At 42.9% G+C, this 16,215-nt stretch overlaps 1 protein-coding gene across 3 annotated transcripts in view; it reads right to left on the reverse strand.

Moving 5' to 3' along the window:
- Positions 1–13,208: 13,208 nt before the first annotated feature.
- LOC143274865 (uncharacterized) overlaps positions 13,209–16,215 on the reverse strand; it is a 71,755-nt gene continuing 68,748 nt past the window's right edge. For all 3 annotated transcript variants that reach the window (XM_076578825.1, XM_076578826.1, XM_076578824.1), the window contains 2 exons: positions 14,921–15,188; positions 13,209–14,431 (listed from right to left, as the gene is read on the reverse strand). In XM_076578825.1, the coding sequence (XP_076434940.1) occupies positions 13,710–14,431; positions 14,921–15,188 (990 nt within the window). In that variant the 3' untranslated portion in view covers positions 13,209–13,709. The remainder of the gene's footprint in view (positions 14,432–14,920; positions 15,189–16,215) is intronic.

Genomic DNA, 16,215 nt, shown 5'->3' on the forward strand with positions numbered 1-16,215 from the left:
CATATTTTCATTCAGTTGTCTCTGGCTACAAATTTTATATTTGTCTCATAACATTTTAAGTTACGGGTTTTACTGTGATCTAATTACATGTTTAGTGCTAATTCCTTTAAGCAAAGTGTCTGAAATGAATAATATACATCATACAATAACACAATGATTGTTTGAAAATCAAAAGTGATGGTCAAAAGAAAGACAACATTTAGATCTGCAGTTACAGTGACGCAGCCGGTGCATGAAGGGTGACCTAATTTCATAGCTATTTATAGCGAAACACGGAAAGTGTCAAGATGTCTATGTGCCTAAGTATGTTCAGACTGAGACACAGTACATGTGTGCAACAGGTCATGCTTTCACCCCATTTTGCAGTATTCGCCTGATATTTGGGCCTCAGGCGCCCCGCTAAAAAGCATAACATGAAGTCTTGAAACTTGAAGAAGATTGATACTGTCTCTTTCTGCGAAGGTGTCAGAAAAGGAGCTTTTTTCTTGAATAATGACTATTCCAAATCCAGTTTTATGGATAATTTCAGTCAGGCTTAGAGACCGCCAATGTACCTGTGCGTACCAGATACGTAGGCCAACTGACGGTCCTTCAGCCCCTTGGATCACAGATAACGTCAAAACTGCCAAATGGAAACTGCGGCAGTCGAAAAGAATGTGGCGGTCCACGAACATGGTCATTCGCCGCCATGTACCCCACCTCGGAACGTTCCGATCTTAATTCTTTTCAAGACAATGCCAAAAGTGATCATTTTGGTGCTCGCTTGCCTAAATGTGTGTTTTCTGTTTGTTTTATTTTTACTTCCTGTGACATTGTCCTCTCTGATGACAATATTCCAAACTGTAATGTATCCCCCGTGCCAGTGATAGCCTCTGCTCCGCTTCCTACTCCTGCCACACCTGTCTCAACTCCCGGACCTTTTTTTTCCTTCCGATTGTCCTCCACTGCTCAGTCACCATCTTCTTCTTCCACTGTCTGTCTGCCTGACTCACCTGCTTCACCATTAGATTCGTCTCTCCTTACCTCTGATCTCTTACTTGCCTGTCTGTTCAATGCTCAATCTGTCTGCCCTGATCAAAAGACTGACTATATTTCTGATTTTATTTTTGAAAAAAATTGATATCGTATTTCTGGTTAAAGTCACAAGGTCACGAACCCCAACTCAAACAACTGACCCCCCCCCCCTCCCCCCCGCCCCCCTGGATACAAAACTATGTCACTTCCGCGATTGTCTCGTGGAGGTGGCATCGCCACCGTCTACAGAGATATCTTAGAGTCTTCCCTCTCCTTCTCCCATAACCACGCCTTTCTACGTGATACCTTCGAAATGCGGGAAGTCACTCTCAGTGTTCCCGGTCACTCAATCATCTTCTGTTGTCTCTATCGTCCTCCTCCTAGTCGTAAAAATAACCTAACGTCTTCTCAGTTTCACGATGAGTTCCGAACACTACTTGATTACTACAACCTTCGTTCTGGCAAACTTATTATCCTCGGAGATTTCAATTTTCATTTCGACAACCAGACTTCCACTGATGTCAAACCCCTGTGTCTATCTCTGTCCACTCATTCTCTCTCTCAGTTCGTCACAGAACCAACACACAGATCTGGCCATACGTTGGACTGGCTCATCGCACGTGACTCTGATGCCATGGTTGCGTCAGTGACTGTTACTGACAAACTTTCTTCCGACCATTCTGCTGTTATATTCTTGCTTAATATTTCAAAACCTACCAGAACCAAAAAATCTGTTACTCGTCGCAACCTGAAATCCATCAACATTAACACTTTTTCTTCTCAAGCTGCTGAACGCCTTTCCAAAATTTCTCCCCGTACCGACGTATCCACACATTACAACACTGTCCTCTCTCAACTGCTGGATGAAGATGCACCCCCCACTACCCGCATGCTCCCTGACAGACCCTCCGCCCCATGGTACACACAAGACATTCGACTTGCAAAACGCAAACGTCGCCAACTGGAAAGACGATGGCGATCAACAAAACTGCAAGTCCACAATCAAATATTCTGAAAACAAATACATAAAGTCAAACATATGATCTCATCAGCAAAGACAAACTTCTTTTCTTCTCAAGTTCTCGATGCCACATCCACGAAATCTCTTTACTCTGTCATGTCAAATCTTCTTGGAACTGCATAAAAGACTCCTCTTCCTTCTGCCTACACTTTATCAGAACTCCCCAATGTCTTCTCCTCTTTCTTTTTTGACAAAGTCCAAAATATTCGTACCATCTTAGACCAAATGTCTTTCCAATCTGTTCATCCTGATCCTCAATTCAGTGGCACTCCTCTCCATTCCTTTAATCCATTGTCTGAAACGGAAGTTCATGAAATCCTGAAAGAAATGACAATAAAATCCTGTGAGCTCGATCCTATACCAGCCTCGGTCTTTTCCCAGTGTGTCTCACATCTTCTCCCCACAATCACCAATATTGTCAACTCATCCCTTCGCACTGGAACGTTTCCATCCACTTTCAAAACTGCAATCGTCCGGCCTCTTCTGAAGAAACCCAACCTTGACGCAAACATTTTGAAAAACTATCGACCAGTTTCTAATCTTCCATTCCTTTCCAGACTCCTTGAAAAAGCTGTCCTCAAGCAGCTCAACAACCACCTTTGTTTCAACAATCTCATCCACCCATTTCAGTCTGCCTATCGCGCTGACCACAGTACCGAAACCACTCTCCTCCACATTCTGAACAATCGACTGATAGCGTCCGACTCAGGAAAAATTTACCTTCTCACTCTTCTCGACTTGTCTGCCGCCTTTGACACGATAGACCATTCAATCCTTCTTTCCCGTCTTCATTTTACATTTGGTATCAGCGGCACTGTGCTAAACTGGTTCAAATCTTATCTCACTGATCGATTCCAGTCTGTCATTGTTGATCATTTCCAATCTGAACCCGTTAAAATCGAACATGGAGTCCCACAGGGATCTGTTTTAGGCCCAGTACTCTTCACACTGTACACTGCTCCTCTCGCTGAAATTATCAACCGCCATAATATCAGTCATCATTCTTATGCTGATGACACTCAACTCCAGAAGAGTGATACCCCTGAAAAATTGTTGTCGCTCTTGCAAGAAACATCCAACCGCTTCCTTGACATTCAAAACTGGATGACTCGAAATAAGTTACAACTGAACGCGGACAAAACTGAAGCAATGATCATAGGAACTAAACAAAAACTGTCTTCCATCACATTTGACACAATCAAACTTGGCAGTACATCCATCCCTCTTTCCACGTCAGTCAGGAACTTCGGTGTTGTCCTTGACAATACACTGCCCATGCAAAAATTTATCAGTCAGACATGTCAGTCCTGCAACTGTCAACTGCGGCGCATCAGTGCCGTCCGGAAATATCTGTCCACTGACGCAACATCTAGACTTGTCGTTTCTCTCATTCTCTCTCGCCTTGACTACTGTAACTCTCTATTGTCTGGTTTGTCTGCTTCATCCATTCAGTCCCTTCAGCGCATACAAAACTCTGCTGCCCGACTCGTCCTCAGAAAGAAAAGATCTAAGCACATCACTCCTCTTTTGCAACATCTCCACTTGCTCCCTGTCTCACACCGAATAAAGTACAAGATGTTATAGATGTATTCACAAAACTGCCCCTTCCTATCTCTGTGGTTGCCTTCACCTCTACACTCCATCTCGCTCACTACGATCGGCTTCGGATCCACTCTGTTTACACATACCCAGATTCAAACACTCGACTGTTGGCCGCCGTTCTTTCTCTGTCTCTGGACCTTGCGATTGGGATGAACTTCCTCTTTCGCTTCGTCAACTGAGTCTCCACACTCAGCTCTTTTAAGTCTGGCCTTAAAACACACCTCTTCCCAAAATAGCCTCCCTTGCCTGCCCTTCCTTGTCTTTAGTTTCTACAGTTTTAGAGTTATGCATGCGTGTGAATGACTGGTGCGAAAGCGCTTTGATTTGTCTCTGCACAAGATTCAGCACTATATAAATACCATTATTGACTCACTTGTGTAAACAAAGTGAGTCTATGTTTTAACCTGGTGTTCAGTTGTCTCTGTGTGTGTGTGTGTGTGTGTGTGTGTGTGTGTGTGTGTGTGTGTGTGTGTGTGTGTCTGTCTGTCTGTCTGTCTGTGTCTGTGTATCTGTGTGTCCATGGTAAACTTTAACATTGACATTTTCTCTGCAAATACTTTGTCAGTTGACACCAAATTAGGCATAAAAATAGGAAAAATTCAGTTCTTTCCAGTCATCTTGTTTAAAACAATATTGCATCTCTGGGATGGGCACAAAAAAATAAAAAAGAAGCCAAGTTATATGCAAACTGCATTTACTGTTATATTTATATTTTTTGTATTCTCTAAACTTGGCACTTTGATCTGATATTCTGACACAACAACAAGAGCAGTCATTATTTTCATTTTTTGTTCAAACAGGAACTTCTTTTGCTAAGCATGGAAGTTTTATTTATATTGCAAACGTTTTGGTACGGACAGTAAAAAAGATAAATTAATCTGTAATTAATGCTAGGCGACTTAATTTGCTTTAAACTGATCTTTCTCATCTTAAACATTACATTTTGAAATTATACTCAGTACATAAAAAGCTTGTGTGTTTTACTCTCAGTGTACAGGGCTTTCACTATGTTCATTCACCCAAGTGGTCTTTTTCGGAAAATACTAAAGTCAGCACGACGAATGGACTTTACAGATCTATTGGCTGATCCCTGAAGGTCATGGGCAAAAATCAATTGCGTACACATATTTATACACATTCAAAGCGCGTGCTCATATTCTTCGCGAACGCGAACGACGTCATTTTGTTTCAAGTTGTTGACCTGCCCATTCAATCCTATATTCAATGGACAATACACGATAACATGTGACGGAAAGTTGGAGAAGGAGACCGTTAAATATTTATTCAGAGAAAGATTTGTGAACGCCTCATCACTTACTGGATAATGCCCCAAACTGCTATAAAAAATATTCACAGAATCAGTCGGAATTCACAGTTAAAAATAATAAACCATGAGAGTTAATACCCTTGAATTGATGAAACGTAAAAATTTCCAGTCTTGACTTTTCTCAAAATGAAGTCCTTTTCACTTCATACGACGTTTAGAAGTACTTGTACTTGGCTCCATATGTTATTAGTTTAACAAAATACTCAATTTTCATATCAGCTTTTTAATTGCCATTAAAGATTTTTTTAATGCCGAAGATAGAATCAGTCGGAATTCACAGTTAGAAATTGTAAACCATGTGAGTTAATACCCTTGAATTGATCACGATGAAACGAAAAAAATTCCAGTCTTGACTTTTCTCAAAATGAAGTCCTTTTCACTTCTTACGACGTTTAGAAGTACTTGTAACTTGGCTCTACATGTTATTAGTTTAACAAAATACTAAATTTTCATATCAACTTTAAAACCATAAACCTAGAATGAACATAAAAGAGAAATTGAATCGACCGTGTCGTACTACATTCCCGGCGGGTGTAACTAAACTTGTACATCTATCTAGATCTAGAGAAAACGGCACATTTTAACGATTAGATTTTTTTTTAAAGTGTATCACAAGTGAGTCTTGAAGGCCTTGCCTCTCTTGCTATTATTATTATTAAGTCACGGATGAACTTTATGACAGTTCTAAAGGTCCTGTCCTTTTCTTCAACCGTCTCTCTCTGATGTTCGTGATAAACTCTGTGAGTTGTTTTTTTTAATTTTTTTTAATTTTTTTTATCACATGTTTTCAGACATTCGTAGTGAACTGGACCCCACCGATTCAGCCCCTGATCTTCACTTGGACACTTTTAATGCCCATTTGATTGCAGTGGACGTGTCTCTGAGAACAGGATTCGTGATTTACTTGATCAGTACCAACTTACTGTCTTCGCCTTTCGGAGTCAACGCTGTCTTCGCTGGCTCGGTCATGTTCGCCGAATGGATGAAGGCCGCATCCCTAAAGATCTGCTGTACGCGAACTATCCTAGGGATCTAGGCCCCAAGGCCGCCCCCGACTCAAGATTCAAAGACGCTTGCAAGCGGGACCTGAAAAGTACAGGTACTGATGTGCTGTCCTGGGAAAGCCTTGTGGACTCACGTGGAAACTGGAAATCTGTCATTCAGAGAGAGTGAAACAAGCAGAGAGAAGCCGCATTGAGTCCTGAGGAGAAAGAGCCACACGCAAGTCGTCTTCTTCTTCTTCTGCGTTCGTGGGCTTCAACTCCCACGTTCACTCGTATATACGCGAGTGGGCTTTTTACGTGCATGACCGTTTTTACCCCGCCATGTAGGCAGCCATACTCCGCTTTCGGGGGTGTGCATGCTGGGTATGTTCTTGTTTCCATAACCCACCGAACGCTGACATGGATTTCAGGATCTTTAACGTGCGTATTTGATCTTATGCTTGCGTATACACACGAAGGGAGTTCAGGCACTGGCAGGTCTGCACATATGTTGTCCTGGGAGATCGTAAAAATCTCCACCCTTTACCCACCAGGCGCCGTCACCGTGATTCGAACCCGGGACCCTCAGATCGAAAGTCCAACGCTTTAACCATTCGGCTAAGGCGCCCGTCGCACGGAAGTCAAATTCTGTTAACCTTGCGGCATCTACCTATATCTGTCCCACATGCAGTAGAGATTGTCACTCCAGCATCGGTCTACATAGCCACAGCAGGGAGTGCAATGCCCGGCAGTGAATACATTTCTAGTGCAGCCATCATCTCTCGAGACGGAAGGAGGCCGACGATGACGACGACCAACTTAAATGTTGCGTTCTGGATCCTCTGGCTGCTGACATGTTCAAACTGTGCTCAAATGGTCTTCTAGATGTCACCAAAAATATTAACATCTATTAACATCTGTGTACAGAATCTTTTCCTGATGATTTAAACACGCCCTAGTTACACCTCTACTCACGAAACATGGTTTTTACAACAAAAAACAACAACAAAAAACAAAAAACAAAAAAACAAATGCAGACCTATTTACAGTTTACCCTTTCTATCAAAGTTACTTGAAAGAGTCGTAGTACGTCAACTCCTCATTCATTTGTCATTTAATGACCTCCTTGATGTTTTGTTAAGCTGCTGGTCAGGCATCTGCTTGGCAGATGTGGTGGAGCGTATATGGATTTGTCCGAACGCAGTGATGTCTCCTTGAGCTACTGATACTGACCTCCTTGATGTGTTTCAGTCTGCTAATGGACAAATCACAGTACAGAGACAGCCCTCTTGTACGTGTCCAAGACATTATTGTCTTGTGCAGACATGAGTTTTGTTTCTGCTCAATCTCCAGGCAGCTTACGACATCAGTATTTTTCAGAAGCACTCAAAGGGCGTTCATCAACAGTTCTCGTTCCAAATCCAGACTTCTTGTTTGAAATCGTGTTCTCCAAGGTTCAGTTCTTGGTCCAGTACAATTTTTGGATTGATTGATTGATATGGATACTTATATAGCGCCTATCCTCGGTCAGAGACCAAGCTCTAAGCGCTTTACAAACACGGGGTCATTTGCACAACAGGCTGCCTACCTGGGTAGAGCCGACTGACGGCTGCCATTGGGCGCTCATCATTCGTTTCCTGTGTCATTCAATCAGATTTCAGGTACGCACACATACACACTCAGACACACATGTAACATTTTACGTGTATGATCTTTTTTTTCTTTGCCCCACCATGTAGGCAGCCATACTCCGTTTTCGGGGGTGTGCATGCTGGGTATGTTCTTGTTTCCATAACCCACCGAACGCTGACATGGATTACAGGATCTTTAACGTGTATATTCGATCTTCTGCATGCGTATACACACGACGGGGGTTCAGGCACTACCAGGTCTGCACATGTGTTGACCTGGGAGATCGGAAAAACCTCCACTTTTTACCACCAGGCGCCGTCACCAAGATTCGAACCCGGGACCCTCAGATTGAAAGCCCAACGCTTAAACCATTCGGCTATTGCGCCCGTCTGTGTACTCAGCCATCGTCCGACATCATCAGCCAACATCGATGTGATTTCTACAAGTTCGCAGATGACACCCAACACGTAAAAAAAACTTCTTCCCCAAGTTACTTTGCTACTTACAGGCTTTACGTCTGCGCTCAGTCATATTTCAGACCATACCTTGACTATATTCAGTGCTGATGTCAACTTTCAGAATTCTGTAAGAAACCTGGATGCATATCTTAATTTGGCTATGTCAGTTGTTTTTACAAAAGTGCAAACTTCCAACTGAAAAAAAAGTTCCACTCGATCGTATCTGATGGTTTATGAACCCCTCAGGTTGTCTTTACCTTGATCCAGTTTCCCCTCTCCTTCGGTCTCTCCACTGGTTGCCTGTTTCTGATCGAATAAACTATTAGCTATCCACTCTGACTTTCTACAGTCAATGGATCTGGCCCAAAGTATCTTTCTGAACTCCTCCATACCTAAACTCTGTCTCGCCAACTCAGTTCTTTCTCTGATACTCGATATCCCAGGATACCTCACGTTAGAAATAATACCTACGGACACAGATTATTTTCTTTTCAATCGCCAAAGATAACCTCCGTCATTCTGACTCCCTCGCCTCTTTCAGATCTGATCTCAAAACTCCTATTCCATCAGCAATAGGTTTCGTTGTGGCAGTTCCACTTCTTTGCGTGTGGTGTTTTTTGACTATGTGTGTATACATATGTATGTGTATACATACACGTGCAAGTGTATGACTGTGTATTTGTGTGTGTTCGTACGTATGATTGCGCGGGCGCGAGTATGTGTGGTTTGTTCGTCACATTTTGGTGTGTTTACATAACACGTGTTACATAATGTTTTGTATAGCACCTAGAGCAGATTTCTGGATAGTGTGCTATACAACTTATCTTTAAAAAAATTTTTTTTATAAGTATCCATTATCATTAATATCATTATTACTACTACTACTACTATCCTCAGTAGTAATGACGACTGCGATTTTGCTGGTTTGCTTTCTGATTTGATGTCACGCCTTCATGTGATCTTAATAATAATAATAATGGATACTTATATAGCACACTATCCAGAAATCTGCTCTTGGTGCTTTACAAAAACGCTTTGTTAACATAAAACATTACATCTATGTTACATACACACACCAAAATGTGACTACACACACACACACACACACACACACACACACACACACGCACACACACTGCATACATACATTTTAACAATACATGTGTATCTAACACCTACCCTACCACATACGCACACATAGGCAGGCACAAACTTACATAAACTCACGCACACACAATACACATTCATATACATGCATGTAGTTATGTACACCTACATATGTATACACACACAGTCAAGCACAGCTAACGCAAAGGAAGTGGACCTACCACAATTGAACTTACTGCTGAGGGAAAAGGTGGGTTTTGAGACGAGATTTAAAAGAAAACGATCTGTGTCCATAGGTCTTACTTCTTGAACAATTTTGCCAGAGTCATTTTTCAGAAAGTGAATTTGAAAAGATCGCGTTACACATCTTATAAGTCAGCTTCATTGGGTACCCAACCAATAGAAAATTGAGTACAAAACTGGCATATTGACTAATCGCTATTTCGAAGGATCTCTCCTCTCCTGTCTTACTTACATTATGTCCTTTATATTTCCAACCCTTTCCGTTCTCTCAAATCTTTTGGAGAAAAGCTGTTTCGAGTCCCAAAAGTCTCTTCAAAAACATTTAGCCAAAGGGCCTACCAGAATCAAGTTCCTTCTGTCTGGAATGTTCTTCCGCTGTATCTACTTCATTCACCAACTCGGTCCTCTTTTTACCACCGGAGTGACTCAGCAGCAGTGCAGGTTCTCCTCTGGTGTGTAGCCTCATGGAGACCTAACATCGATGGTTCTCTGTGGACTACCGACGCTGGGACTGCGACAGACGAACCCAGATGCTTTTGTGTATTGTGTGGGAGATTCGAAATGAGCGGCGTGGGGTTAATGCTACTGAAACGGCGCAGACGATGGGACAGAAAGAACTGTCATCTAAATAAAAACAAACAAAAAACAAAACAAAAACTTTTACCTGTCCAAAACGGCCTATAATGTGATGAAGCACAGTTGTATGTCGGTCTCCTCTCACTTTCTCACTTTCAACACCACGACCTTTTCCCTCCACTGAAATCTTCATGTAGAGTGTGTACTGGTGGCTAGGTCTTTACTGCGATAGAGAGCGCGCGCGCGTCTGTGTATGTGTGTGTGTTAAGTGTGCGGGCGTGCAAGCGCATGTGTGTGACGTGTTGGGGGCATATTTTGTTGGTGTAATTTTCAGATCTGCAATTTGTGGTAGTGTTTTCACACACACACACACACACACACACACACACACACACACACACACACACATATGAAACAATGCATACATGATAGTGCATAATCACATGCAATAACACACACACACACACACACACACACACACACACATATATATATATATATATATATATATGTATATATGAAACAATGCATACATGATAGTGCATAATCGCATGCAATAAAACACACACACACACACACACACATATATATATATATATATATATATATGTGTGTGTGTGTGTGTGTGTGTGTGTGTTATTGCATGCGATTATGCACTATCATGTATGCATTGTTTCATGTGAGACACATAGAGCCCATTATATGGGGAGTTTGCGTCAGATACGTTATAATAATAATAATAATGATTATAATAATGATGATTATCACTATCATTAGTATTGTCATCGTTATTATCATCATCATTATCATTATCAGTAGTATTATACTCATTGTTATTGATATGACACAGACAAATCGTACTTTTGTGGTGACGTGACAAATACTTCCGTTTACTTTCTCTCTTTGTGAACACCAGGTTCTTGCAGTACGGCAGAAATTCATGTCAAGACAGAAGGCCCAGCTTATAAAGACTGCCGCGCAGCAATAAACGCATCCTGGCAGAAATCTCACACAAGTTTCAAGAGGTTTAATCCTTTTGAAGTATGAAGGATACAATAATAATATGAACATAATCAAGATCAAGTTCTGACCAAACATGTCAAACGAAACAAACATAAAAGCAGACCGACATTGCATTAAAAGAACCCACGCCAAACCAAACCAACCATCCAACCAATCAACCAATCAAAGAAAGAAAGAAAGAAATGAAAATAAGACACAGAGCTGTCACTGACTGTGTTAACCTTCACAATCATGGTTCGGAAACATTAGTGCGTACGTGGTGTGTGTGTGTGTGTGTGTGTGTGTGTGTGTGTGTGTGTATGTGTGTGTTGGGAGAGGGCGTATACAAAATATATAAAAAAAATCCCTTGCATCTTATTACTTCAGTTAAGTGAACCTGTCACTTTTATGTATACTCAGTCTCTTTGAAGTATCTTCTATTGCGCCATATTTCATTGTTTTTTGAAGGCGGAGTCCGATTATGTGCTTTGTGATTTTGATGACATGATATGGAATTAGATTACATGTGTTTCCTTGACAAATAAAACAACAACTCCCCCCGCACCCCCCTCCCCCTCCCCCAAAAAACAACAACAACAACAACAAACAAACAAAAAAACAACAACAACCCCCCCCCCAAAAAAAAAAACAACCCAAACCAGAACAAAAAAACAAAACAAAACAAAACAAAACAAAAAAAAACAAAAAAAACGAACAAAACAAACAAAATGTGAACGTTTGGTGGGTTGTAAAAACACTAACGAAAATGGAGTGTGGCTCCGCTGCCTGAGTGCCAACCAGGTAAAAGCACTAACACGTACAGGTCAGAGAACGTGGAAACTGCAGACTACGAACGCAGAAAGAAAGAAAATCAATTCTGAATACTTTTTTTTTAGTCACACACACACACACACACACACACACACACACACACACACACACACATACACACATTGTCTGTGATGTTCAAAATTTTCCATTAGCGCTTTTAGCACAAAGGCATTTTCACAGTGAAATAGATCTTGCGAAACCTAGCTTGAATACTCAACACTACTGTATCACCCCCCAACCCTCCAACATACCCCCATCGCCCCCCCCCCTTGCCCCCCTCCTCCCCCGAACCCCTCCCCCCCAACACACACACACACCCTTCCTTGTTTTAAATAAGAATTTATTCAGTTCAAAGCATATTTAATTCTATAATCAATGGATCATAGACCCGCGCAACATCAAACTTATTTCAAAATGTGAAAATAAGATTCAGCACTTCCCAACAGTACTTGGCAACGCACACGATACAAAACGACCATCAATTTAATCAACCATGTGAACTACCGAAAAACCTAGAACAATAGGCCTATACTATTTATGTGCATATGGTGGTGGTGGTGGTGTGTCCATCGAGATCGATGATGACCATCGATGTCATCCAGATTGGGGATGGGGGGAGGGTGGTGGTGGGGTGGGGGGAAGGATGCTCATGAATCTATCTGTGAGTGCGCAGATGGCTGAATAGTCCAATCTGCGCACGAAATGTTCGCTGACAGTTGGGGCAGACAAAGACAGGCATATCATTGTCAGGGAGCTTGTTTGCCCGTGACTTTCTGGCCTGCCTCTTCTGAACAGCTGCAGCAGTCCTGTTGGCCTCGCACAACTTGGCGCCTTTGTGCACAGCAGCGCGCCATTTGTTACGGTCCACTGCAGATTCCTCCCAGGAGTCAGGGTTGATATCAAACGCTTTCAGAGAGACTTTCAGAGTATCTCTGAAGCGCTTCTTCTGACCTCCGTGTGATCTCTTCCCTTGTTGCAGCTCGCCATAGAAGAGCCTTTTGGGCAGCCGATGGTCTGGCATGCGTGCCACGTGTCCAGCCCAGCGAAGCTGGGACTGCATCAGGATGGTGAAGATGCTGGGAAGGGTGGCTTTTGCGAGCACCTCTGTGTCTGGGGTCCTGTCTTGCCACTTGATGTTCAGTAGCTTCCTGAGGCATGTTGTGTGGAAGTGGTTCAGCTTCTTGGCATGTCGTTGGTACACTGTGCATATAGAGAACTGCGGAACACACAGAGAGAGAATAGCCTCTCACCACACACAGACACATGTATACACACTCACACACATACACACAGACAGACGCATACACGCGCCCATCATTTCGCATTACTTCACTAACCCAAACAGAAGCAAGTCGGGGTGATCGAGGCAGTTTGCAACATGGTTTTCCTTTACCATGAACAAACACCCCCACCCCACACCCCAACCCCCATCTCTTTCTCTTCCCAGCCACAACACAAGCCACAGCTTCGTCAGGAAACCACAGACATGTGTTATCACAGTTCTAGACCTCACCATCTGCAGCAAGGTGGGCGGTAAAACAGTTTTCTACAGCTTCTTAGAATTCTGACATCAGTCCAGAGGCGGGAAATGAACCACTGTCCATGACAGACCGACAGATCGATAGTTAGTCACACACACACACACACACACACACACACACACACACACACACACACACACACACACGAACACTCACACCCATACATACACAAACGAACATATACACGCACCTTGCGCATGTACACACAGACACGCGAATTTGTGTTTACACACACACACACACACACGCACACACGTTCACCACACCAGTGCCCTTGCAATGCAGTAGAAATATTTCACATACAATCTCCACAGGAACAAGAGGTTGGAAGAAGGGGCGAACCAGACCCCGTTGCTGTGGCCCCGCGAAGCCTCAGTAAACAAACACATCGTGTTTGGTCCTCAGCACCCCCAGCTCTCCCTCGTCCTGAAAGGAATCTTCATGCCACGTGTGCCGACGGGGTGGGCGCTGGCTGCACGAGCTGCCACCTGCGCTGTTCCCGCAACTGTCCTGCGCTTTTGACACGCGCCTGACGTATACGTCACTGGAACTTTTGGCCAGTTGCGCCTGCGTGAGAGGCCGATTTCCACCAGAGGGGACAACCCCGTACCTCTGAAGGTCGTTGTCCAAGAAAGCATTCTCTCCACGACAGAGATAGGTCCCATCTAAAGTGAGATGCCCCCCAGTCTCCATGTCTATGTCGTCCTCAAACTTAAAAGCACGAAATATAGCTGCGGAATTTGGGCTGAGAACGCTTACAGGTGGACCGACGTTCAGCTCAAACTCCGTTGGTCCCGATGGAGAATGTGAACGCTCCTCCCCGACACACAGACCTGAGCGACTCTTGGTGGCAGTGTCGCTGTCATCTGCTTTTGGAGGGGACGATGAAAGGCGTTCTTTCCGGTAGCTGTGGATTTCCACGGCGGTGTAGAAGATCATGCCGACGACGAGGAAGCCGAGAGTGATGGCGATTTTGACATGAACACAGAGGATGCTGTGGAAGGAGAAAATGATGGTGTAGCCCACAGCGCGCCAGGTCTGGTAGTTGGCAAAGGCTGATTCCTTCCGCTTCCAAAACACCACGGCAATCATGGCTGCACAGAGAAATTTATGAGTGTGAGTGATTTGGTTTGTGACTTTGAGGCAGGTGGGTGAGGGTGATATATATATATATATATATATATATATATATATATATATATATATGTGTGTGTGTGTGTGTGTGTGTGTGTGCGTGTGTAAATGATGTGGTATGGTGAATTTGATGTGTTGGTGTTTTCGTTGTTGTTGTCGCCGATGTTTTTATTCAGTTTTGAAGATCTGCCACCCTTCATCCCCCCTCCCTCTCTCTCTCTCATACAAACGCACAAACACTCAGGCATACACACATAGACAAATACGCACGCGCTCACGCTCACCCAGACGCCATCCCTCCACACACACCCGCCCCATACCAAAACAGCAACAAAACGCAAAAAAAGAGAAAAAACAAAAACCAACAAATTCTATATATAAAAACAAACAAACAAACAAACAAACAAAAAACAAAAACAACAACCAAAAAACCACCCAGTAACTCTTACAATTGGTCTGTGTCTGCCAAATTCCCTCCCCTATGCCCCACAGGACCGGGAAGAAAAAGATGAGCGGGTGCTGGTCACTCTGAGGGGTCCAGTCAGACAGCACGATCAGCAGGGCCAGGCTGATGGCCGCGGCCAAGGCAAACAGCGGGTAACGGCCAGTGCGACGAGCCAGACGACTGAAGACGAAGACGAAGACGGCGGAGGTAGCGCCGTGCGTGGCCATGACGAAGCCCACCATGTGGATGCCGATAGGACAGCTGACATAAGACTGAAACCAACCACATACATCCATATCACAACAGTACATGATATCAAAGCTGCTTCACTGGTGTTGTGACAAATGTATTTAAAAAAAAAAAAGAAAAAGAAAAAAAAAAGCCTGCACTAAAATCTCTGCACATGCTGCTCACAAAATTTATCCATGTGTGTGTGTGTGTGTGTGTGTGTGTGTGTGTGTGTGTGTGTGTGTGTTGTTTTTTTCCTCTTTCAAATCTCGCCGAAGAAGCCCACCCGGAAGAAAGTTCGAAGAAGAAAAAAAAATTCACGACAGGACAGGGTGCGGAGAATTTTTACTGCAGGCTTTTATTTTATTTTATTTTATTTTTACAGATGAAATTTTTCACAAAACATTACAGCACCCTTCATCGTGGCGTGGTGCCAGCCCCTGCCAGGTGTTACCATCTCCATATTTGTTTTATACATGTATCATAATCATCACCAAACACAACATGAAAATGGGTCAGTCTCCAAAACTTTGTTGGAAATGGGGGCCTCTCGGTATGATTCAATATAGCAATAATTACAATAATTATTCAAATGTTTCACTTGTCATCAGGATTGCAACTGAATAGAGAAATGCCTGCAACAATTTTGTGAGAATCTGTTTTGTTCTTGTGTCTTAAATGTGTTGAAAATTATTAAAAACATCAAAAATTTCGGCGCCATTTTGTGACATGGCAATGCGGCTGAATATGAAGTGGTCAGAAACAAATAAGTACAAACATTATCAAAATCCAGTACACACACACCTGATCTATATCAGTTCCTTTGTTGTTATAATAAAATATTGATCATGAATAAAAATGGTATATTAAGTTTGAAACATTACGCAAAAAAACCCGCGTGACAGACGTAAACAGCCCGTTTCACTTGACATGTTTTTCATTCATTCAAAGGCAAGCACATTCATGAATACACTACACGTTCTTACTTGCAACAGGTGGTCAACCCATCTATCTTCGACAGCACATACACTCATTTTCTGGTAAAGATGTCTATTCCGCTATTTAAATACA

The sequence above is a fragment of the Babylonia areolata genome, chromosome 29, assembly GCF_041734735.1.
Source record: "Babylonia areolata isolate BAREFJ2019XMU chromosome 29, ASM4173473v1, whole genome shotgun sequence".
NCBI lineage: Eukaryota > Metazoa > Mollusca > Gastropoda > Neogastropoda > Buccinidae > Babylonia > Babylonia areolata.